Raw genomic sequence first — 24,721 nt, 5'->3', positions numbered from 1 at the left:
GTGCTAGCGCTTACTTTATTAGTTAAGAGTAGATTAAGTAGTAATATTATACTACCTTTCGCGTTGTAAAGCTTATATACCTAGCACTTATAGATAGTAAAGAGGTAGCCTATCTAACGTATACTACTAATATTACTATTAAGTATAGAAACTATATCTCTATAGTTCTATATTATGTTATAAATATAGATAAATATAATGTTATTCTTAGTATAAATTAGCTTAACTATTATTACTCTATTCTTAGGTTTAGCTTCTCTTACACTATAACGTTTAACTACAAGAACTATAAAGTAAACTGCCTTAAGAATAGGCTATAAGAAACTATCTATAAGAACTACTTATCTAAGAGCTCTTTATAGAAGGCTACTACTAGAAACACTACTACTAGTAATATTAAGATTGTAATAATTAGTGCTAAGGCTATATCTCTTACTACTGCTAAAGACCTAGACTCTATAGTATAGCTTAAACTCTATTATTTTAATAAGATTAAATAACTAAAGAATCTCTACACTAATAACTATAATCTCTTAGCGTTTAAGAAATAGGTTACTAGGCTAGTATCTATTACGTAAGAAGACTTTAAGCACTATATAGCTAAGATAGAGCGTCTATCTATATTAAAGAAGAAGATACGTAAGCTTATTCTAGCGTATATTCTTAATAAGTTTCTAGATCTCTTTAGTTCTTAGCTTACTAATATTCTTTCTCTCTAACGCTCTAGCGTAGACTATATAATTAATATTAAACCTAGCTCTAGTATACCTAAGCTCTATATCTATAGCCTAATAAGAGAGAAGATAATAGTAGTAAAGGCTTATATTAATAAAATAATTAGAAAGAGATTTATCTGTCTCTCTATGTCTCTATACGCTTTCTCTATTCTTATTATTAAGAAGTCTTTAGATAGACTACGTATTTATATTAATTATAGAGAACTTAATACTATTATTTATAAGAACTAGAACGCACTTTCTACTATTAAGAAAACCTTAGTAAGAATAGTAAAGGTTTAGATAATAACGCTTATTAATATTATTGTAGCGTTTAATTCTATCTATATTAAAAAAGGCTATAAGAAAAAGACTACTTTTCTTATCTAGTATAGTCTTTATAAGTACTTAGTAATGCTATTTAGGCTCTATAACGCTCTAGAGACTTTCTAGATCTTTATTAATAAGACCTTATATAACTACCTAGACATAATTTGCATAGCTTATCTTAATAACGTTCTTATATATTTAGATAATAAGAGTAAGTATAAAGACTATATACTTACTATCTTAGAAAAGATTAGTAAAGCTAGTATGTTCTTAGACGTAGAGAAGTATTTCTTCTTAATAAAGCGCGTTAAATACCTTAGCCTAATTCTAATAATAGATAGGCTTAAGATAGACTTTAAAAAGGTTACTATAGTTTTTAACTAGTAAACTCTGCGCACTATAAAAGACGTCTAAGCCTTTCTAGGCTTTATAAACTTCTATTACTATTTTATTAAAGAGTTCTCTATAATAGTAAAGCCTCTTATAGAGCTTACTAAAGTAGATAGTAAGAAGGCCTTTTCTCTTATACCTAACTTAAAGGTAGTTAAGGCCTTTTATCTTATTAAAACAGCGTTTAAGAATACTAGTATATTAGTACACTTTAACACTAACTATAAGATATAGCTTAAGATAGATACCTCTAACTTTATTACTATAGCTATACTCTTGTAAATAGAACCTAATAGCGTACTACGCTCTATTACTTTCTTATTCTATAAGATAAATTCTATAGAGTGTAATTATAAAATATATAATAAAAAGCTTCTAGTAATTATATAAGCTTTTAAGAAATAGCGCTTTAAACTAGCTAGCACTATTAATCTAGTTAAAGTGCTTATAAACTACTAAGCTCTTTAGACTTTTATAACTAATAAACGTCTAAATTGCTAATAAGCTTACTAGTTAGAGTTTCTCTTAGAATTTAACTTTAAGGTTATATACTACTCTAGTAGATAGAGAACTAAACTAGATACTTTAATAAGACGCTCTAGCAACCTCTCTAAGAATACTAATAATAAGTAACACTAGTATTAGTAGTAGATACTTATTAAGCTATATTAGGTTAATCTATCTCTCTACGTTACTACGCTTACTAGCTACTAAGGTTCTAATACTTACTACGCTGTGTTTCTTGCGCTGTGCTATTTGTAATATACTTAGTTATTAGTTCTTAACGCTGCTGCCTATATATATACTAATAGTAAGATAGATAATATAACTAAAAGCTACTTATTAGACGCTCTCTACTTTAGCTCTATAGTAGATAAGTCTAAGATTATAGCTAAATAAGAGAGAGAAAGCACGCTTACTAATAATATAATAGGTAATCTTACTAACGCTATCTAAAGCGTGTATCTAGATAATAAGCTACTATAAGCTATTATTACTGCTAAGCAGAGTAGATAAAGACGCCTATTTACTAATATTACTAGCTCTAACTATAAATTGCGTATTAAACTAGATAATTATAAACTTCTTAATAGCCTACTATACGTCTATAATAAGATTTACGTCTCTAACTTAGATAACCTTTATATATAAGTTCTAAACTAGGTCTACTAATTCTTATGTAGAGGTAGATATAGTAGAAAGTATAAGACCTACGTAAAGCTTACGTAGTAGTACTACTAGCCTTGTATAATATATAACGTTGCCTAGTACACTAGTGCGTATCTTGTCTATTGCTACACTAAGTTATATTAGAAAGAAAAGTAGAGCCTGCTCTACTCTCTACTAATTCTAGATAGGTATTAAACCTCTATCTTAATAGACTATATTACCTATCTTCTCTAATATACTAATAATAGCTAAACGTATAAGAATATTCTAGTTATTATTAATAGACTTAGTAAGAAGAAGAAGTTTATTTTTATTATTAACTTATATATTAATACCTTAGTTAGAGCCTTTATTAAATTTGTATAGAAAGAGAAAAGCTATTCTAAGTATATTATATCTAATTATAGCTCTTAGTTTACCTTCTACTTCTAGACCTAGCTTTGCTAATAATTAGGTACTAAGCTAAAGCTATTAACTATATACTATTCTAAAACTAATAGTTAGATAGAAAACACTAACGCTTTTCTAAAGTAGTACCTTTATGCTTATATTAACTATAAGTAGAATAATTAGGCTCTTTTATTGTCTATAGTAGAGTTTAAGGCAAATACTATAGTAAACGTAAGTACTAGTGTTTCTGCCTTTGTTACTATAAAGAGCTATAACCTACGCTTAGGTATTAAACTAGCTAAGGCTCTTAGACTACTTATAGCGCCTACTTAACGTAATTAGCTTAACGCTAATAAATTTATAAAATAGATTAATAAGCTCTAAGCCTACCTAAAGAAATAACTTATCTAGGCCTAGTCTAAGTAAGTAGAGTACGCTAATAGTTATTGCCTACCTACTCTAGAGTTTAAAGTTAGTAACTACGTTATAGTTAACTTCTATAACCTCTATACTACGCGCCTAAACTAGTTATTAGATTTTAAGAACTATAGTCTATTTCTTATAATAAGAGTTATTAATAATATAGCCTATAAGGTTACTTTTATACTAGAGATGTAAGCGTATAACATCTTCTATCTATAGCTTCTCTACTAAGTTAATAAATAACTACTACCTAGGTAGCTATAAGACGCTAAGAGCTATATTAAACTTACTAACTCTAATATTAATAATAATACTAACTACTTAGTAGAAGCTATTCTTAATAGTTGCCTTAATAAGAAGCTACCTAACCTAGAGCTATAAGGTAGAAAAGAACTACTATAATATAGAGTCTAATAGGTAGATTACCTAGAGAGATCTAATAATCTATTCTAGAAACTTTATATAAATCTTGTAGACTCTACTAACCTTATTAATATCTTCTACTAATAGTAACCTAGAAAGCTAGGCCTATATGTAAAATTTAGTACACTAATAAGTAGATAGAAGCTTATAATAATAATACTTTATTAGAGTAATAATCTTACCTAACTATAGCTGCGTAAATAGCACGTTATAAGTAGTTACGTAATACTCTATTATAACTTATTACTACGTATTAGAAAGGCTACCTCTACGTATTGTCTTAGTATATAACGCTTAACTTAGAATAATACTTACTCTATATAAACTAATATACTTAAGGCCTATTAACGTTCTTATTATAGTTGCTATACGTTCTAATAATAGAATCTTTATTATAGCTTTATTACGTAATATTAACTTAGAGATTATAATTCTACTAGACTAGTGTTAAGATAAAGGTAAGAAAGATCTGTAATAGCGTAGAGGTATAGTAACTATAGTATTAACGTTGCGCCTTGTTAAGTATACTAACTACTATAGATTATCTATTTCTATACTCTTACTAATAGCTCTACCTTACTACTACTTTTTCTATAAAAGCTGCTTACGTGCTCTAAATAATGCTACTAGGCTATAATAATAGAATAATAAGAACGCTTAGAAGAAGGTTATAGTAAAGAATATAGAAGATACTTTAGCCTGTATAGCTTTTGCAAAACAAGCGTCTTCTTTATATTTAGATTTAAAGTTTACTAGTATATAGACATAATATTACTTTCGCAATATACTAAAAGTTTTAGGCGTTAGAACTTACTCTAAAAGAGAGAGAGAGTAGTGTTATAGATTAAACCTATAACTTCTACCTAATTAGGCCTAGCTCTATATTAAGCAAGAAATATTAAAACCTTACGTGTATAGCTATTTGCTTAATAACGTAGTATCTTATAAGTAATATAATCTTAACTTATATTTCTACCTGTTATATTACTACTAGAGTAGATATTAAATAAGTAAATATAGATAGCGTTAGTATTATTATTATAGCTAATATTAAAGATAGTCTATCTACGTAGGTTAACTACTATCTTAAGTAACTAATAATAAAAGGCGTAATAGCGCTTTATATTATCTTTATTACTATTCTAGTTACTATTCTTATTACTATTCTTATTACTAGCGTTTTTTTTAAAGTAGACTCTATAAGTATATTAGTATTTAGCCTAGATAGTAGCGCGCTCTTAATAGAACTAGGCCTTTTTATTTTTATTAAAGTTAGAGTTATTCTTAAAGTTACTAAGCTTATTATAAAAGTTATTAACTTCTTACTAGGTCTAAGTGTTAGAATTAATACTACTACTATTAGCAGCGCTACTATTAGTAGTCTTATTTAGCTAAGCTATCTTACTATTAGCGTAGAGAATATAGAATATAGAAAGCTATAGTAATCTTTATATTACGCGCTAGAAATATAAAGAGCTATAGTAACTTTATATTACGCGCTAATATATATTAGTATTACTTTATAACTAATATATAATTTATATATAAGTAGATAGACTTATCTTAAAAAAAAGCTTATATAATATAAAAGATATAAATAAAGATAAATATATTTAATAAAATATAAGCTATTATATAATATATAAAAATGCAAGACTTTTATATATAGAAAGCTAGTAGATAGTCTAGTCTAATTAGGCTAGGCTAGTTACGTAATAACGTAATAGAGTAGAAACTAGCTAGAACTATAATAATAACTAGACTTATTTTCTTTTTTTTACTAAATTTAAGGCTAATTTAGCTATTAGCTTAGTAACTAGAGTTTTTCTATTCTAGACTATAAAGAGCTACTAGCTCTATATAGGTTTTAAACTACTATACGCTATTACTAATACTATAACTATATCTATATAACTACGCGCTACTAATACTCTAGTTAGTTATATTAATATAATATAATAATACTTTTATAATAAGATTATATAGTCTTAGACTAAATAAAAGAAGTTTACTAATATCTATTACTATCTAGCTTTACACTTTACTATTAGTAACTAAATTCTTTTTAATACTAAGTATATTTATACTAAATAACTAGTAAAATTCTTAGACTATAAGAATATAAGTTCTTACTAGATTATATATATTATTAATAATATAGCTTATAAATTAGATCTCTCTAATAGCTTTAAAGCTTTATTTCTAGTATTTTACTTATAGCTTTTATAGCTTTATAAAGATAACGTACTATCTAAATAGCTCTAAGCTACTAATTATACTTTATTTAAGATCTATTTTACTAATAATAGTAAAACTAAGTATATTATTACTTAGATTCTTAATTTCTATATTTATAATATAATAAATAATCTCTATACTAGCTATTATAGCTACTTATAGTATAAGATAGAATAAATAAATAATAACTAAACTAGCTACTAGTAACTATACTTTAACTTATAAAAAAGTAAAAAGTCTATTTAGAATTACTATAACTATAACTCTAGTAAGCTAAAACTTTATAATATATTTTACGCGTATAATAACTATAAAAAGCTTATAGTTACTTTACTCTATTTATTAAATAAGAGCTTAGAAAGAACTAGCTAGTTATTTATAAACTCTTTTAACTATATTACTTATAAAGCTTATTAAGCTAATTATAGCGTATATCTCTACTTAACTAAAATATTTATAGATATTCTTAGCTCTAAAGTAGTTAGTTCTAACTACTTTACTTATAACTTTATATTTATATCTAAAATAGAGTTCTTTATATAAGTACTCTAGTTTATAGCTAGATCTTACTATACTTCTAGACTTTACACTACTTCTAGACTCTACTCTACTTCTAAACTCTACTCTACTTCTAGACTTTATCTTACTTAAAGTCTTTATTCTATATAAGAATATATACTACCTTTATATCTTTTATTAACTTTATAACTTTTATTTTTCTTTATCTCTTTATTACTTATACGCTTTATAATAGTATTATATTATACTTTACTTCTTAGTTAGAGTATATAGTCTAAGTTTTTTTTAGAAAGTATAGCTAAGCTTATAAAATTTTATTTTAATATTCTTAATACTTAGTTAGAACTTTAAGCACTTTTAGAAAAGAATATATAATAGTTTAGTTTTTTAAGTATTAGGCTTACTTTAAGCTAATAGCTTATATATATATATTTTATCTTTAAGTACTTCTTTTAAGTCTTACTATAATAATATTATAATTTAATATAATATTATTATCTAATTTTTATATAACTCTTATAGTTACTAAGTAGTTAGTTAGAATCTTTTTTTTTAGCTAAAAAGACTTTAGTAATATAAGTAAAAACTAATTTAAATATAGTAGTAGCTTAGCTTATAGTAGTATATTTAATATAAGATAGAGAAGTTAGAGAGATACTAAAAATAGAGCCTTTTTAAGTATAGAAGAATATAGCTAGGTGTCTAAAGATAAGGTTTACTAAGATGTATTCTTACTAATAAGTATCTACCTATGTAACTACTAAAGTCTAGATATAACTAAGCCTTGGCCAATAGTGCACCCGTGCGTAGGGTGTGATAGTATGCCTAAGCAAGGCTGGTAGGACCTCAGTTGCAAGTGGAATAACCTGTCAACCGTATTCGAGATAACTGCATATTGTAACTATAATAGCTGTAATATACCGAACGAGTTGGTGGTGACACTGCGGGCGGAAGATCTGCGTTACGTCCATAGCCGGAGATTGGCGAATCTCGGAGCTACGGCAAGCTTTTAGCAGTCGACCCTAGGATTTATATCCGGTAAGTGTACTTGACGATGAGGCATTTTGTTTTCGCAATGATGATGAAAGATTCTGGTAGTAACCAGCTTGTCGATAAAGGGCGTCCTGTTGGGACGAACGCGTAAGCGGCGGGCGGCACGGTTCGGGGCGCTTGATATGCAGTATAGGATCTCACTGCGTTGTTGGTGTAGGGTGATGAATGGCAATGATTTGAAGGTCACGTCAGGCAGTTGTTGGTGGGTGGACGCCATGAGAGTAAGGCAAGGACGAAGGGAGAGGGAAAGAGGTCGCGTCGAGTCCACGGGTGCGACACGAAACGGAAGCCGCGCTAGGCCCGAACCGTATCGCCCCAGCAGGACAGGCAACTACAGATTCTATTGAATTGGCGCAGCGCATTGATTCCATTGGTTTACCTACTACATGTCTAACCACCCATGACCTTTTTCGACTGGCACAAGCTATGGCTTCGCTTCTACATGGCTTTGGACGAAAGTTCTGAGTCGGCCTTCTCAAGCTTGTCGCCATTCTTCTTGCCTTCCTCGCCGCTAACGTTCTTGCCTTCTTCATCGCTACCGTCCTTGCCTTGCTCATAGCCCAACTTCTTGCCTTCTTCTAAGCCTGCCGCATAACCTCGTTCATAGCCTTCCTTGCGGCCTTCATCTCTAGCAGCTATCCTCGCTATCGTTATAAGAGGCTGGCGATATTCCTCCCCTAGTTGAACAACCTTATCAATGGCCTTTTCAATGATTTGTTTCGAAGAGGTAATGAGGTCAGCTGCGAGCTCGTCCACCTTTTGATTGAACACCTTCCGAGCTATCGCCCGACGATCGGGTGTTGCGACAGGCGCTGTCGGCGAAACTGTCGTAGCACCGGGTGCGACTGATTCGGGGTCCTGTTTGATCTCGTGCAGGTTCGGCATTGTGTTCTTGTACTCTTCAAGTGTCTCTGCCTCTTCACGCTCCAGAGTGCTTTCCGCCGAGACTTTGTTTTCTCCACTCATGTCGTCTGCATCTGTGTCCTCTTTGACTGCGCGTGGAGATTCGGTTGCATGGTCCATCGCAGACGTTCGATGACGATCAGATGGCGGATCGGCTAGCTTTGCTGAAGGTAGTGATGCGGAACTGGTTGATAGATTCCGTGAGCGCTTACGGTTTGCGGGTGGGCTAGTCATCTGGGGCAGTGGACTTGCTAGGGTGAATAGCTTTAATTGAGTCTTGTCTTGTCTTGAGATTGGTGGCTGATGTGTCTGGGGATGTACGTGTTCATATAGTGGCTGCTGTGTTTGGTAGGAAGTAACTAGCCTTTTGTGGAATGTTTGTCTCGGACGCTTCGAGCGTTTGTCGCTTTGTCAGACTATGCATTGCCTCTGCGTAGGGATCAGGGAAGGGACTACCGTGCATATCTCAAGCACAAGATGTACGAAGTTTACGTGCAGTCAGTCTACGACCGACATGATAGCATGTCACTTACTGCGGCTTCCAAACCTTCCACGCGTAGCTCTGTGGGGTCCCGTCACTGCCAGCCGTTCATCACATGCAAAAGCCTGTCTTGTGTTGGAGATAGTCCAGTCCTCGTGGGTATACCGCTGGAGCCAGAATCGATTGATATCATCTATGCCACACTATGCATCCTCCTACACATACCATTACTCCTACCGACCCATGCTGTTGATCATCTCCCTCTGTGTCGCGCGGTCCCGGTTCGTCTGGCTGAGTGATGGGATGCTCCTCAGGTCACCCACAACATCCTTTGCCTTTCCAAAGTACACCTCCTGCAGCAGATTGCGCATCTTGAGCTCCATGTCTTCGACCATCTTTCCGATGTTGGCGACGTGCGAGGTGTCATCCTCGACGGCCATGTCGGCTTCCACTTGGCGTACCATATTACCGGAGAGGTCAAGACCACCGAGCGCTTCGCTGTCGGTGCCGAGGGAGAGGATGACGGTGGAGGTGAGCTTGTAGTGCGAGGTGCGGGCGCGGTCTTGGGCGTCGAAGACGTGGATGCTGTCCCAGCTGCCGGAGCTCTTGGGCGTGGGGTTGACGGCTGCGTGCGTTAGCATGTGATGCCTGTATAGACCCGAGACTGCCTACCCTTCTTCAGCAGAACACAGCCTGCAAAGCCATCGTCCATGTCCCACAGGTACACGCTCGATATGCCGCCCTCGAAGTACCTGTCTGCATCAGCCAAGCTCTCCATGCTGCCCCTTCCCCTGTGTGCACTCACAGCTCCCGGTACACGTCAAAAGCCTCGTTCGCCTTGACCTCCATCTTACGGACACGATCGCTAGGCGTGACACCTTCCTCAATGGGCGGCTCGAACTCGTTGCTCCACGGACTCCTCCAGCTGTCGCCGTCGCGGTTGTAGTCGCAGCACAGGAAGTCGCGCTTCGTCTTGGAGCATTTCTTCACGGTGAGTGGTATGTCGACGGACTCGAGCAGGTCCTCTTCCAGCGAGGGGTTGAGCTGGATAATGTGGTCGACATTGCGCTTGACGTCCTTGGGGTTCAGTCGGCGCAGGAGGTCGCTGTCACGGCTTGTTAGCTATCGCCGCGGGAAAGGCGGGGTCAGGGAAGCCTCACAGGGCGCTGTCAATGGGGTCCGCCATGATTCTGATGCGGGTCTTGGGCGTGTATCGCTCGGGCGTGATCAAGGTCGGGTTGCTTGAGTATCGCTTGGGTCCTAGCCCCGTCCCCTCAATCTCCAGCGGCTCGTCAGTCGGCGATTCGCTGGCCGGCCCACACGAGTCAGGCGAGTACAGGCGTTGGTACCCCATCCCCGCAACGCGTCAATTCACGCAACAACACCTCAACTCTCTTTTTCGTTGTCGCTGATTATCGCGTTGTATGGGTTGTTGTCCATTTCAGGAAGGGTGTTTGTCCTCGCGTCACAAGGCTTGTGGCAGCAGCGGCCTGTTTCTGTCTCTTTCTCTCAACAATCGCGACTTCCGTCGTCAAGGACGAACTCTTTCACTTCCATCATGACGTGTTGTCAGCGCTCTTCAGGGCTTTCTTTTGATCATGCTAGATGTCATGTCTCGTCTCGTCGAATAAGCGCTTTTCGTTGTGGCAATACAATAGAGCTCGTTGCGAGTATGCGAACAGTCGTTTGCATTGACTGCCACTTTTGCTCATGGAATAGCAAGCAAGAAAGAGCTATCGTCATATCATTTATACAAGACATGAGGGGGTAAGACCTCTGGTTTCCGAAATGTCTGCTTCCATACCATATCACGTAAGGCAGTCCGATATCGAGGTGCGGCTCACCTTCACTTCGTCGTGGCGCACGTGTGCGTGTCCGATGGTAGGCGACCAATAGCGCGTGCTCAATCCAGGGTCTCGCATCATGAAGTCGAGGTGAGGGCCGTATTTGGCTTATCTGTGTGCGCCGTCCATCCTTGTGTGCTCACCTTCACTTTCCCGCCATCGCGCTAATCCGCCGCATTCATAATCTGCATCCGTCTCCCTCCTGCATCCTCTTTACAACTTGAGCACCAACACACTGCGACCAACATTCAAGCACACCCCGAAGATTCATCATGTCTGACAACGATAACACCGCCGTCGCCAATGGCTCTTCTCCTCAGTTCACCGAGCGCGAGCTCCAGCTCCTCGGATGGGCCATGCAGTCCCTCAAGTCCGGTCCTCCAGAGGCAGGTCACCACACCCTCTCTATTCCTATCACACTACTAACACCCGCTATAGATCGATTACGAGAAGCTCGCCGCTTACGCCGGTATGGGCAACCCGCGCTCCGCTAGCAACGCCTGGGCCAAGATCAAGCTCAAGTTGATGACACCCTCTCCCGACGGCGCCGTTCCGGCTACTCCCAAGAAGACTCCTCGCAAGAAGGCTGCTGCCGCCAAGCAAGAGGACGGCGAAGAGGGTGCCGACGCGACCCCCAAGAAGACTCCTCGCAAGCGTGTCGCCAAGAAGCAGGATGTCGACGGCGAGTCCTCCCCTAAGAAGAAGGCTGCTCCCCGTGGCAAGAAGAACGAGAGTAAGCACACCCTGGAGCCTACTTGGACGATGGGTCACCTACTTTGCAAGCTTCCAGCTTGATGTAGGCTGTAGACCTGTTCATATTTATTCATGTGTACCCAGTTCAATGCTAACGTACCGCAGCTGTCAAGGCGGAGTCCGACGAGGACGCTGACACCGGAGGCTCCCCCATGAAAATCGATCCCGCTAAGGAGGAGATCGTGGAGGATGAAGTCTAAAACTCTTCTGCAGGTCTGACGTAAGCCAATAACGTTCTACGAACTGATCGACTTTTCATTTGTCCTTTCCTGGCTCTGGCTGTAAGAGGGCGAAGCGCACATGGATGAAAAGTCTGGCCTTCAAGGGTTTGTACATAAAAGTCTAGCACGGCGTTTGGAGTACCACGACACCATGAATGGTTTTCCGAAAGGGTAGCGGCGGAGTTGAATTGTTCCCACGATAGCGGTCGCAGCTGCACATCGCGCATCTCCAATGCACATCTTTCATCATATCTACCACTTGCGTTCCAAAATGAACGGGCAATGTTTCTACTGCTTGTCTGGTTTCGGTACGTGTAAGACCTTGTAGGTGTGACGACGCACATGTATCCCAGCACCGGGGTGCTGTAGCCGGATATTACCCCAGACTCTTGGTCATGCACAGCTCATATGCATATAGCACGTACAGATCACTCTACAAGACCTTTCGCAATACGTATGCCGCCAGACAGTACCGCCGTCACATACGCAACACACCCCGCACATAATCGCACTGTCGCCATGCGTTCATCGGCGCTGCTACCCGCATGTGCGCGATAGCCATCGCATTCTTAGTTACCGGCACCTCGAGGCATAAACGCGATATCTAGCTATGGCGCACAAGAATCTCGAAAACAAGAAAGGCGTGAACGCAGCGATGCTATCGTCGATGGAAGGCAAGTCAGGGCTCGTAAGGAATACCCGGACTCTCTCCGTAGAGACGGCTGACGTCTTGTAGGTCGGCGCTCGTAGCACGAATGTCCTACTGCTGCTACTGATTCCTCTTGTTCCCTTCGGCATCTTTTATGCAGGCGCTCAGCAGACGCTCCCGACTATACTTCACGCGTACTTGCCCAAACTGCTCCAATCGTACCTGCCTACATCGGCATCAGCCAGCTCACAAGAGTCGCTGAGTTCAGAGAACCTAACCGAAGCATGCGCAGGCCACCAGTACACGACTGAGATCATATCTCTCGATCCTCTTTTGATCTACATCAACAACTTCACGTCAGCACGAGAAACGGAGGAACTTATCAAGCTCGGGTACGCATACTCGCCTCCGTTTATTGTAGACGGTACATAGCGAATGCAAATAGTCACTAATCCCCGCAGCTCTCCTGAGTTCGCCGAATCTTTCATCAGCCGCTCGCGAGGCAACACGCAGCGTGTAACAGGGCGAACCTCTCAGTCCGCGCCGCTCCCAATGGGAGACCTACTTGTCGAATGTCTTCTCAATCGCGCACGAACGTTCATGGGCTCCATGCTACTCTCCTCCGAGCCCTTTAGCATTCCGCAACTGGTGCGCTACTTCCCTGGCCAGAAGTACAACCTGCATACGGACTTTTGGCCTGAACACCAGATCACCACTCTCGAAAATGGCAGGCGGGTTTACTACAACCGTGTCGCGTCTTTCTTCGTCTTTCTGCGCGATAATTGCACGGATGGGTATACGTCTTTCCCTCTAGTCGAGCCTTTTTCGTCTACCGATTTAGAAGGTCTCTATAGCGGCAAAGTAGCTCACGGAGAGATGGATGGAGAAGCTAAAGGCATCAAATTCAAACCAATCCAAGGGAATGCAGTGTTCTGGGTTAATCTGGACAAGCATGGCAAGGGCGATAGGAGAGTGGTGCATGCTGGCTTGCCGGTAGGCGAAGGTGAGAAGATTGGGCTGAATATCTGGCCTAGAAAATACTTTGGGTACTTAGACGGTGATGGTGGGGATGAGGCAGAGACGGCGCAGGCGGCACGGCAGGGATGGAGCGGGAAATGGAAGGACTAGGTAAAGAGCATTTTACCAACCTTTCGGGTCATCGAAAACGAACCCAAATATCGCATTTAGCGCATATGTACCCATTGAAACAATCTATCGCATTTCAAAACCTTAATCTTCCAACTACCCTTCCAAGGCCAATGCGCAAGGCCATCCCCATGTATACGAAACAATGACGCGCGTTTCAGGCCATGGCAGATAAAGTGACGCTCAGCATCCGCACATTAACTAAGACAGGGCGACGCCGCATCCAAGAAACCCGGTGGCTGCCGTGTAACACCAAGGCAGTCATGTAAATTGCGGCGCATCGGTTCTGGGACAGCGGCCACTCATACACCTCAGCTCACAAAGAACCATAACTCGACGTATACACCCACAAACACTCCGCACTTCATAATCCACAGCCTTATACTGCCGTCTTCAAGATATCTACGTACTTCAAAATGCCACAAATCATCATCACCTACCCGGCCCTGCACCTACCACACTCGAGCCCCGCGCCCTCCTTCCCTGACTACCCCACACTCCACAAATGTCCAATGTACATTGCTCAGCTCATCGACCCCATGATCCGGTCCTGGAATCTAGGACCTGGGTTTTGTACGCGCGACAATCTTTTCGGTGTCAGCTACCTAATAGTACTGGGCGTGAATTACATCCTCGCTATGATGGCTTTCTTTATGGTTGTCGCTGTGCTGAGAAAAGTGGTGTGCTGTAGGTGTGGAGGAAGAGATAGAAAGAGGGGAGAAGATATGGGCGGAGATGCAAGGGGTATAGATCGAGCGGAACGAGGTGAGGGGGGATGGATGGGCAAGGTATGTTTTGGTGATGTCATGATGCTCGGATGGGAGTATACTAATGGCTTTTGTAGCAGATCAAAGCTTTTCAGCCGATATTGAGTCCGGTCAGGGAGAAGGAGAAGATGTGATGCTGAGGAAGTACGAAAGCGGGAATGATCTCGTATGTGGTACAAGCAACCAAGAAATGATTTCTTGATGTCGATGCTTCAGCACCTGATACGATCAGTTTGATGCGACGGATTCGGGATGTCTGCACATCAGAGGCGAATTTGGTACCACTATCGCCACTTTCACCAAATGCTGAGCGGGCTTGTAGTGCATTGCGGGCCAAAAGCCGCCGTAGACATGGCCATGTCTTCATATCGGAGTCGCGCGACGGCTATGACCATCATGTGAGCGGATTCGCTAGTGGAGTTCTTCGCGTTGGGCGCTCACAGTATTCGAGGAGACAAAGTCCTGGTGTTGAAGGTACTCTTTATTTGCCGGATGGGTCATGTGCAGTACGCTGGGATGGAAGTGTGCAGAAGACAAAGGGTTAATCATGCAGAAGCGGTCTGATAAATACGTCAATCTACCTTCTGGTATTTTATTTAGGCATAGTACCTTGTAGAGACTACAACAAAGTCTTAACATTTGCAGCTAAGCAAGAAAACATATCTTAAGACATACGTATTCTTTTCTACAGAGTATAGCGCAGGCCCACAATTAATGTCTGCGGCAAGAGTCTTGTTACATGTGCTATATCTCTAACCCTAAAGTGATGCAACTTCACCTGGCAGATACATCGGATTGGGAATACCATCATAGCTTCCCATGTCGCCGCCTTGGTAGTACCTGGATGTGGCATCTGAGCATCAAAGTTTGACCCATGGTTCGACCAGCAGCGTCAATCCTGGTAGCACTACACATCTATGCTGCCTGTCCGAGAGCGAATATCCCACCTTCTTCTCTACCTTTACCTTCAAACTATGAGAACTACAACATGTCTCATCTATATAGAGTAACCGACCAACAAACGACTTGCCTACTACAGCGATATGTCACCCACTCAATTGACATTGCATATGGTGGCTTACCACCCACATTCACCTCCCTAGGAGTTTTCCGGCCAACCTCCTAATCAGTTTGCCTGCTACAACCTCTTCTCCCCCGATTTTCCCTGGGACTTCTGCCGGATGTATACGTCTCGAGGACTCGTAGAGTGAAAGAAAGAAGGAGATGCGGCGAGAAGCGGCTGTCTCGCGCGATGGACGCGTCGAGAGCCGATCGCGCAGCGTGCAAACGGATCTGGATAGATTGGTAGGCACGTCGTCAAGTCCGCGGTCCAAGTCTTTTCACCTTCACCCCATCACAACTGTCGCGCGCGCAGACTTTTCACAACTCACCGATAAGCTCTTCTCTTTTGTATCCTCACTCTCACGCAGCCCGGTAACGCCATCTTCTCAACCATGCCGGCACTTCCAGTATCCACTCATGTACCACTGGCGCCTCTCAATCTTCCTGACTGGCCTCTCTTCTTGATCATCGTCGGCGTCCTCATCATCCTGCTCTTCCAGATCATCCTCGTCATCGCCTTCCTCCGTTGGTCCAACGTACACAGCAAAGCGCGGTGGAGGCGCCTTCGACAACGCGGCGTTGTCATTCTCGACGGACCGGCGCTCATCTGGACGAACCCGATACCACCTGGGCCAACAGTCTCGACCTTCAACTTACGGCAGACGCTTCGGACGTCAGACGATCGAGTGACTCAGTAGGGCACTGTTGCTACGACAAGATCCAGATACGACATCGTCTGAACCGACGCGACGCCATTCTCTATACAACTACCACAAGTCAGCATTCAGAGCAAACGACAGCAAACAGCCATGAGTCTCTTTGAACCCAAATCTTCGCCTGTCACAGAGGTCGCGAAACAGCAAGCGACTACCTCCGCCACCATCATCATCTTCATCGTCATCTCCGCAATCGGTTCGTCGGCCGTCGTAGGGTTCGTTTTGTTCGTGGCATGGTACAGAGTAAAGAAGAAAAGGGAACAGAACCAGGCGGCTGCCGAGCTGGTGGAGCTTTCTGTCATTGAAGCCGTTCTACAGGCATCTCCGGCGCGACAACATTAAGAGGTTGGAGCGGCGCACTGAGACACGTTGTCATATGCAGATGACACGGATTCAAGGTTGGAGCTGGTGAAGATACAAAGGATGTGATAGACGAAAAGGAAGGGAAGGAAGCTGTATGGTCGGGCTGTACTTGCTTTCCTTGCGAGCCTAAGAAATGATACTGTAACTCGAACACTCTACTTCCCTTCTAATGCCAGTAAAATCTTGAGCCCAAGGTAATTGAACGCGTCCCGTCGCATGAGTCGCGTAGTCTGAAAGCCGTGTCACTATACCAAGATTGTAGTAGCGGCCCGTCCTTTCTGGTAAGCTCGTGACAGCGCGATAGCGGTCAAACGTTGATACAAGCAGTAGCGCGTTCCGCGTGGCGAAGCTCGTGGGATCAGAACGAGGAAAGCGTAAGCCGTTGCGGGAAGTCAGTGCGGGGGTTCTCCTCACGGCACTGCCTTCCTCGTACATTTAACACCCCTTCCTCTTCTCCTCTTTTCTTCTAACACTTGATATCACTCAGCTTCCACTCAATTATCCGAATACCCACGTCAGTCAGCTAACTGCCATGTCGTCCCAGAACACATCCAACTCCTCCGGCTCCGGCTCGGCTTCCTCTGGCAATACTGGCAGCGGAGGCTACACCACAACCAGCTCCGGTACCAACAGCCAGGTATGATCTTACTTCTTCATTTTACATACGCCTGACTGAGACTCTTTCGTAGGGAAACCACTATTGCTCCCGCGACTATGGCTCCAGCGCCTCGAACCCCAACTCTTACCACTACTCCAACACCGATGGCTCGTACTACTACAGCAACCCCAACGTACGTCAAAATTGCCTAACACAGATGGATGCCTGCTGATTCACTTCCAGGGCTCGACCTACTACAACGATGGCCAGGGCGGCGCGAGGTACAACTCCGGCAAATAGACTGCGAGTAGCTTGTCTGTTGTCGCTCCAAACATGGTACAGGTCAATCGTGATGGGTCCGCACTGTTCCCCGAAAGTTGCGAAGGGAGTATAACTGGCGTATCATTATACCGTAAACGAGATGAAACGAATAGGTTTGCCTCGCACTACCCGTCGTATGCTTTCCCTGGTGATGCCTTCTCATATGTAAACAGTTTTCGTTCTCGCCCAATACTGCCGTGAGGACTCATCCCGCATTACGAATGACATCCCTATCGATCATTGACTTACACGGCGATGTGGTAGTCTCCTTCTTGAATGTACGGGATACTGTGAGTTAGTAGGGTCCAGTTGTGTAGACACATACATAGGTAACATGAGTGCGGAGTGAGGGGTGGGGCCGAGGGGTCCCGTTAGTGCCCGCGTCATCCCGAGGTCGCCCACTGCTGGCATGAACCACGCGCACGACACTCATTACACATCTGACGTCCACAGGCAGCGCATCGCATACTTTGGGACAGGTTTCTTGCCTTCTTAAATGCGCGACCACTGGAAAAGCTGTTTACTTGCACAGTCGTATCGTGCTCTGTGATTGCCTACCTAGGTATCTGCTTCGACATAGGCATCTTCACAAGCTTCAATTCTACAAATGAATGTGAGGAACGAAGACACTGGTCTTTTCCCAAGGTCGCACAGAGGAGAACTAGCCCCAAGGCATTCGTGCTATTCATACACGTCAACCTAAGAAGAGATTGAACAGGTCCGGAGCCTACATCGACGTTAGGACACTAACTTTGCAAGTTTCCATGTTGATGTGGGCTGCAGACCCGTTCAGGTTTTTCCCTGTATGAGGTGCAAAGATGAATATCGGCTATAAAACAGGTCTATCATTGACGAACTCCATCCTTGTTGCTCGTTATGTGCGCCTGGCTGCCAAAGGACTCTCGTTCATCCAGCTCGATATCGCTATCTGTCCTTATCCACCCTTTGCTCTCAATCCGAGTGCTAACGCGTATCCTGCTTTGCAATCTACTTTTGTTGGACTGGCCGTTCGATCCCGAGGCGAAGTTACTTCGGCTGTTGGAATACTGTGTCGAGGGGAGGCGAAGAATGCCACCGACGAGGGGCTTGAGCGATGGCGCACATGCGGCTATGATACCGACGTTCACCTGGAGGAAGCCCCAGAATTGGATGTCGTTCGTGCTGGCATACTGTTAGCAAACGTCCATACTGGTTCAAGTATAGACATAGAGACCTACAATGACTGATCGGGGTCGCCTCTCTTTGTATTCTGGACAACGGCCTTGACGATGCCCATGGCCACCGCTCTTGACTTGGGTTAGCTTCTGTGCCTCAACTCAAGCCTCCCTTCCCGATGCTGGGGAACTTACGTGTAGCCCAAGCTCAGAACAAAGATGAGGTACATGCGAGTCTTCTGCTTCATCTGCAACCCCATAATGATGGGAATAGGGATGGTTGCAAAGCAGATATCCGTAAACATGTTGCAGCCTGCGTACGATCTAGTCAGCCACCACGTACAGTAAGAGTGGCGGAGGATATACTTACTTGTATTCATCAGCGCAAAGCTCTTGTGGATTTTCACAGGCACGCAGGTTGGCTTGAGGTCTTTGTTCCAGAAGCCGGCGATAGGTTTGCACACGGCAGCCCATTCACTCCAAGATACCAGTGTGTAGAGACAGACAAATGCTGACAATGCTTAGTAGACTTAACTAATTCGCTTTTCAAAGCACCATGGACTTACCGATAAGCGACCAGAGTATCCTGTTGTATAACGTGGGAACACCCAAACGAAGGAGTGAGAACCCGACAGACAATTTGAGGAAGGCCATACCCCCAATACTGGATACAAGAGCTTGTATGAAGGTCAACTTCAGGTACTCTTGATGATCTGACTTCTCGAGAGTGTCGGTGTGACGACCTAAGCCATGCTGGCCAGCTAGTATGTAGGTCACCATTCCACCAAGAAAAACACAAGTCTAATCCACGCAGTTAGAGAAGCACTCAAACTTGATTCACGATAGTTTCTCACCGCTGCCGCTAGTATGAGGGCATCATCTTTGCCAAACGCCTTCACGACGACGAAGCGGGCGTACATGCGCATTCCAACAAAGGTCAGTGCGATGACATGGAAAGTCGCGGTAACGCCGAGGAGGTATCCCAGATTACTCTCTGCTGCACGCACCGGGTCGGTATTCTTTGGTGCCATAGTGACGGCAAAGATGAGGGTCTAGCAAAATGGAGTCGTAGGGAGGAGACATAAGTGTCATGCATCCTGTCGAAACCAAGGATATGTTGTGTTACGTGCCCCCTTCCTACATTTCATGCTCAGCAGGATACGGAGCTCTCTGCAACGACTTCAAAGCACGGTAGCAGTGTTCTAGAAGGTGACATGGCCTCGTTTGTTGGTTCGTCAGCCTGCTTACCGTGAGATGTGGCATCCTTGCGTGCCAATTTCTTGGTGAATCCTTCCTGCGCTTTGCTTTTTCTTGAAACGACTGTATATTGCCCATATTGCATGGCAAAGAGACGGCATCGCCTGCATGCAACCCGCACCTGCATCTACTTCCAGCATGCACCGGTCCCAGATGCGTTCGCGCACTAAGTAATCGGGCCGAAGGGTAGGATTCCATCGCAGACGAGCCAGCCCAGCGCAACGGTTCGACGGGTCGACGGGTGGCTAATGGTCCGCTACGCGCATGAATGGTCTCAACTTGCAGCGAAAACCGAGCTCGCTTCCGTGGTAAACAAGCCGACATGTTGGTTCTCGGGGGTGGCAATACGAGAAGGATCAGTTTAGGCTGAATAGGCAGAGGCAGAGCTGGAAGCCTTTGCGATTTGTTACTTGATCGCCAATGGGCTTGTTTGGTGACATTGCGTGGGATATGAAAATGTCTCTGGGTCTAAAGGCTTCTGGTATAAAGCGGCGCAGTCATGGGAGTGAGCCGGTTGTTCGTGGGGCGGCAGGTACTAGGGATCGTTTACCACTGTCAAGGGCTCTTTCCCGTCTCCGTCCCGTCTCGCATTCACCGCAGGAAGGCGCCACTCCTACGCGACCCTTTGACGATCTCATGCCGCAGTCAGATATAGTCGCATGGTGTGGGACGGCGTCTCATTGGTCGATATCCAACCTTCCGCCTTTGTATGCATATGTCATTTCGATCCAACAAAATCCCACAGATCCCAGATCTCAGCAGTGCCAAGTTTGCTTCAGGAGCCTTTAGATCACCCAGCTAAACGGTCGACAGATGATCCTTCTGCATCGCATTGCGCGAAGTTTTCACTACCAAAAACAGTCCCCATCGTGACAGCCGTTTACTCGCCACTCCAAGCGAACAATGGGCGACCACACACAGTGCCGTGCTCGGGAAGCATGCACTCCCATCGCCCTGACATGGTATAATCTTGGCAGCATATAATTCCGCATGGTAATATCCCACGACGAGCGCTACCGGCCGTTCAGTCTCTACTCCGAGGTCAAAGACGTACCTAAGGAGGCCGTAGGCTAGCCTGCACCGCGTTTCCAGTACAAGCTATGGCCCCATAGCAGGACACTCTTGGGCTAAAGTACGGGGAGGATGCAGGCTTTCATTAGGCGCGCCTATACTCTAAGCCGCGTTGATCGATTTATTCATCTGGACTCGCTGCAGAGCCGCTTCTTCTAATATAAGTCCTTGGAAATCGGAAGTACGCTTGCGGCGAAGGCCTTGCATGAACAAGGGTTGCATTCGCATTGGATATAACCGTCGATTTGGATTCAGATCTTACTTCCTTAAATCGCCAGACCTTGCACATAGCGATCCCATCACCATCACCATGCGTCTGTTACAAGCTGTAACCGCCGTGCAGCTGTTGGCTGTAAGCCTTGTGGCTGCGGTCCCCTTTGACTCGCCCTCAACTCCAGTCATCGATATAGACCCTGCAATAGACCCTCTCGAGGCGCTCGCCCAACTGCAGCAGAGCGCATACGAAACGCTTGAACAAAATGAGAGTGTTTCAAAAAGGGCCCCCAAAGGTTGTTCTTTGGCGAAGACAACCATCCGGAGGGACTGGTAAGCTTACTACGCGCATGAATTAGTGCTGGCTAACCTCGACAAGGGATCACCTGAGCAAGTCAGAGCGGAAAGCATACATCAAAGCTGTCCAATGTCTGCGAACTTTGCCAGCCAAGTCCGACAAATCGTGGGCTTCAGCAGCGAAGACGCGTTTTGACGACTATGTCGCCATCCACGTGAACCAGACCCTTGGCATTCATGGCAATGGTCTCTTCCTCACCTGGCACCGCTACTTTGTCTGGTCGTACGAGCAAGCCCTTCGAAACGAATGTGGCTACAAGGGCTATCAACCAGTCAGTACCAGACACTTCGAGTGACTTTTACATGTCTAACTTCCCAAGTACTGGAACTGGTTCGCACATACCGACAACATATACAAGTCCCCTGTCTTCGACGGAAGTGATACCAGTCTGGGTGGCGATGGCGAGTTCTTCGCACACAATGGCAGTCTTGCCGGTGCCCGAACAATTTCCATCCCCTCTGGAAAAGGAGGCGGATGTGTCAAGAGCGGCCCTTTCAAGAAGTGAGAACATCGCATAACTCAGTGCTTGCGGCGAGCTAACAAAGTACAGCACGGTGGCGAACATTGGTCCGATTTCTCCTGGTATGCAAGGCTTCCCCGATTTGGGCATCGACCCCAACGACTACAATCCTCATTGCCTGCGCCGAGACATCAGTCCTTACATTCCCAAGAAGTGGTTCACTACGGCAAACTTACTGAATGTAACCATTGGTAGAGCTTCTCAGACGCATCGCGACTTCTGGGTCGAAATCCAAGGTCGCTACCCAGACGGCTTCCTCGGTCTACACACATCAGGCCACTACACCATGGGCGGCGACGGAACTGATCTCTACTCCTCTGTGAACGACCCCGTCTTTTGGCTCCACCACGCTATGCTTGACCGCATCTACTGGATCTGGCAGACACTTCACCCACGTGAGGCGAACGAGGTGACCGGTACTTTGACTTTGTCGAACAAGCCTCCAACCCGCAACGCCACCATCGACGAGCCCTTGGTCTTGGGAGTCAACGGAAAGACTGTGAAGATTCGCGATGTGCTCAACACCCTTGGCGGTAGCCCTCTGTGCTACATCTACTTGTAAATAGGATCTGCTGTAATCTTAGGCTGGTGGTTATCTGGCATTCGTAGTTGTTAATGCTTGAGCTCGGCTGTATATACCCGTTGAGTGTCCACCCGGTCGGTGGATCAAAACTAGGCGGGTATACCCACCAATCCTCAAAAGCAACCACGCAACCTTTCTCGTATACTACCTCTCGTCCCTGCATCGAACCTTCCTCACCTACCGCATAGAGTAGGCATCGAAAGCAGGCGCCAAACGGTTATATTAAAACCTTCTCACGCCTCACCCACCATCTTCGGCAATACGTCGGAAATAACACTTTCCCATCACCATCCACTAAACTCGCGCATTGATCGCAGCACTCGATACGGCAATAACGGTGAAACAGCTTCATCCTCGCCGATATTCCTCTAAACAGTAACCATCGATTGCAGGCTCCAAAGCTTGGCCTCTTCAAAGTTACCCATTGAAGAAAACCGTAGATTGTAGATGCGGAGGCTTGGTAATGCCAACGGAGAAAAATTGGTTTGCTTGTTCTGCTTGCCCGTGGCTCACCGACTCGTACCCGCGGAAGGGAAGGTTACGCGGGAATAAGCAAACTTTTCTCCTCTCTCGATGACGCGCCAACGACACGTCGATGTCGTCTTTTTTGCCAACGACGAGAAATTACTGGAACAGGTAGGCGTGGAAAGTAGGCGTTTGGCTTGTCAGACTTGGTGTAGCTTGCTCGTTCCTTAGGAAGTGGGTGCGTTTACGGTGTTGGGTAGGTGTTGAAAGCAGGCGTATGAGAGCCTCATATTTTTCCGTTGGTGAGGCTGCCCAGGTGTAAATTGAGAAGTCACGTGTGATCGCTCATGTTCTGTTGATCGCCGTGTGTCTTTTCGGGCGTATGCACTCGTCAAATTGTTGGCATTTTGAGTAGTCGCATCCAGGCACGATAGTAAAACACGCAGCGTTGAGGGACACATAACTTCTACTTCTATACCAATCCATCCGCGCCTCTTCCTTCTCGCAACGAGCTTAAGCGTCGCAAACCTCGCATCGCGTCTCTGTGCTACCAATATATCGCCATCGGCACCCTGCTTCGAATTCCTCCAAACTAAACACGCCTCCGCAAGCGTACCAACATCTCAAACACTAAAAAGCAACACCAAACATCGGTGTGTCACTTGGCCTACCCAGACAGGCAATCATGGAAAGTAGGCGTATTCCTTCGCTTCATCTTGCATGTGTTCAGATCTCGGTACAAATCTACTAGGCGTGCAGAAAAGCAACCAGCACTTGACAAGCGTGTTCCTTCGTACCCAAACATCTGGTGTTTTGTCCCAGTCAGGTAACTGTCGAAAACAGGCGTATTCCTTCGCTTTATCTTGCAGATTTCTGAAGACCTAATGCAGACTACTATTTCTAGAAAAGAACTGTCCGTTGGGTTAGGTTAGAGCGAGTCCGGGAAGGAGCGGTGGGTTGATGGTTTGGGTAGTACATGTTACGTTTTGGGTGACGTTGAAACTACCACATGTACCTCGAGCTTGCAGTCATTTGATAAACAAATTTCGAATCGAAGTACTGGGAGAAAGCGGCATTAGGGATCAGAGGCAGTGTTCTCTCTAATCATATTCCAACGCCTACAAGATTTCCTCGCAGTCTTTGTCAGGCGGCTCTCGGCTCACGACCTGCGTGTCTCGTCAAGTAATTCAAAACTCATTGTTTGAATTTGAACTCATCGTTCATCTTTCACTTTAGTACAGCATCCACCATGTCATGTTGTTCAGTTGACGGATGTTGTACCAAACTAAAAGAAAGCCGACCAGGTTCCAGCTATTCAGTAAAAGCTTGGTGATAAACAGCAGTACATGTTCTCCTTACTCTAACAGCCTAATCTCCACTCCATCAGATACCCAAATCAGTAACCATCGAAAGCAGCGCTATCGCTCGTCTCGAAACTTCCAAGCGTTCCTCAACGTCCCATCCGCAAGTAGTAAGCCGAAGGCGAAAAGCCCCCCTCAACCATCATCACCAACACGCAACAAACCCCACAACTCGTAGGTATGACGAGCAGCACAACTCCGGGAGCCGCACTCGCATGACATGCGCAAACACCGCTTTCGCATCCTTCCTTACCCCGTTGAGT

General features: G+C 43.9%; 7 protein-coding genes across 7 annotated transcripts; 4 read left to right on the top strand and 3 right to left on the bottom strand.

The window, feature by feature from the left end:
* Positions 1 to 8,090: 8,090 nt before the first annotated feature.
* On the bottom strand, positions 8,091 to 8,675 carry J4E92_008668 (uncharacterized protein; the record flags this gene model as incomplete). Its single annotated transcript, XM_051500019.1, has 1 exon — positions 8,091 to 8,675. The coding sequence occupies one exon, from the start codon at positions 8,673 to 8,675 to the stop codon at positions 8,091 to 8,093; it is 585 nt and encodes a 194-aa protein (XP_051349717.1).
* Positions 8,676 to 9,269: 594 nt separating this feature from the next.
* Positions 9,270 to 10,222, bottom strand: CAP2 (F-actin-capping protein subunit beta; the record flags this gene model as incomplete). The annotated part of the gene is made up of 4 exons (XM_051500018.1): positions 9,270 to 9,661; positions 9,709 to 9,788; positions 9,842 to 10,141; positions 10,197 to 10,222. 4 exons carry the CDS (start codon positions 10,220 to 10,222, stop codon positions 9,270 to 9,272), a joined length of 798 nt encoding a protein of 265 aa, XP_051349716.1.
* A 961-nt stretch (positions 10,223 to 11,183) lies between these two features.
* J4E92_008666 (uncharacterized protein) lies at positions 11,184 to 11,833 on the top strand (the record flags this gene model as incomplete). Its single annotated transcript, XM_051500017.1, has 3 exons — positions 11,184 to 11,270; positions 11,319 to 11,613; positions 11,739 to 11,833. 3 exons carry the CDS (start codon positions 11,184 to 11,186, stop codon positions 11,831 to 11,833), a joined length of 477 nt encoding a protein of 158 aa, XP_051349715.1.
* Positions 11,834 to 12,464: 631 nt separating this feature from the next.
* J4E92_008665 (uncharacterized protein) lies at positions 12,465 to 13,631 on the top strand (the record flags this gene model as incomplete). Its single annotated transcript, XM_051500016.1, has 3 exons — positions 12,465 to 12,542; positions 12,591 to 12,895; positions 12,965 to 13,631. 3 exons carry the CDS (start codon positions 12,465 to 12,467, stop codon positions 13,629 to 13,631), a joined length of 1,050 nt encoding a protein of 349 aa, XP_051349714.1.
* Positions 13,632 to 17,089: 3,458 nt separating this feature from the next.
* J4E92_008664 (uncharacterized protein) lies at positions 17,090 to 17,455 on the top strand (the record flags this gene model as incomplete). Its single annotated transcript, XM_051500015.1, has 3 exons — positions 17,090 to 17,194; positions 17,247 to 17,348; positions 17,399 to 17,455. 3 exons carry the CDS (start codon positions 17,090 to 17,092, stop codon positions 17,453 to 17,455), a joined length of 264 nt encoding a protein of 87 aa, XP_051349713.1.
* An 866-nt stretch (positions 17,456 to 18,321) lies between these two features.
* On the bottom strand, positions 18,322 to 19,661 carry J4E92_008663 (uncharacterized protein; the record flags this gene model as incomplete). The annotated part of the gene is made up of 5 exons (XM_051500014.1): positions 18,322 to 18,637; positions 18,694 to 18,760; positions 19,001 to 19,141; positions 19,197 to 19,383; positions 19,485 to 19,661. 5 exons carry the CDS (start codon positions 19,659 to 19,661, stop codon positions 18,322 to 18,324), a joined length of 888 nt encoding a protein of 295 aa, XP_051349712.1.
* Positions 19,662 to 21,268: 1,607 nt separating this feature from the next.
* Positions 21,269 to 22,611, top strand: J4E92_008662 (uncharacterized protein; the record flags this gene model as incomplete). The annotated part of the gene is made up of 4 exons (XM_051500013.1): positions 21,269 to 21,504; positions 21,551 to 21,800; positions 21,849 to 22,030; positions 22,080 to 22,611. 4 exons carry the CDS (start codon positions 21,269 to 21,271, stop codon positions 22,609 to 22,611), a joined length of 1,200 nt encoding a protein of 399 aa, XP_051349711.1.
* Positions 22,612 to 24,721: the final 2,110 nt, after the last annotated feature.

The sequence above is a fragment of the Alternaria infectoria genome, assembly GCF_024043175.1.
Source record: "Alternaria infectoria strain BMP 0036 chromosome Unknown scaffold_18, whole genome shotgun sequence".
NCBI lineage: Eukaryota > Fungi > Ascomycota > Dothideomycetes > Pleosporales > Pleosporaceae > Alternaria > Alternaria infectoria.
Note: the sequence above shows the minus strand (reverse complement) of the source record. Positions and strands in the feature narration are given on the sequence as shown.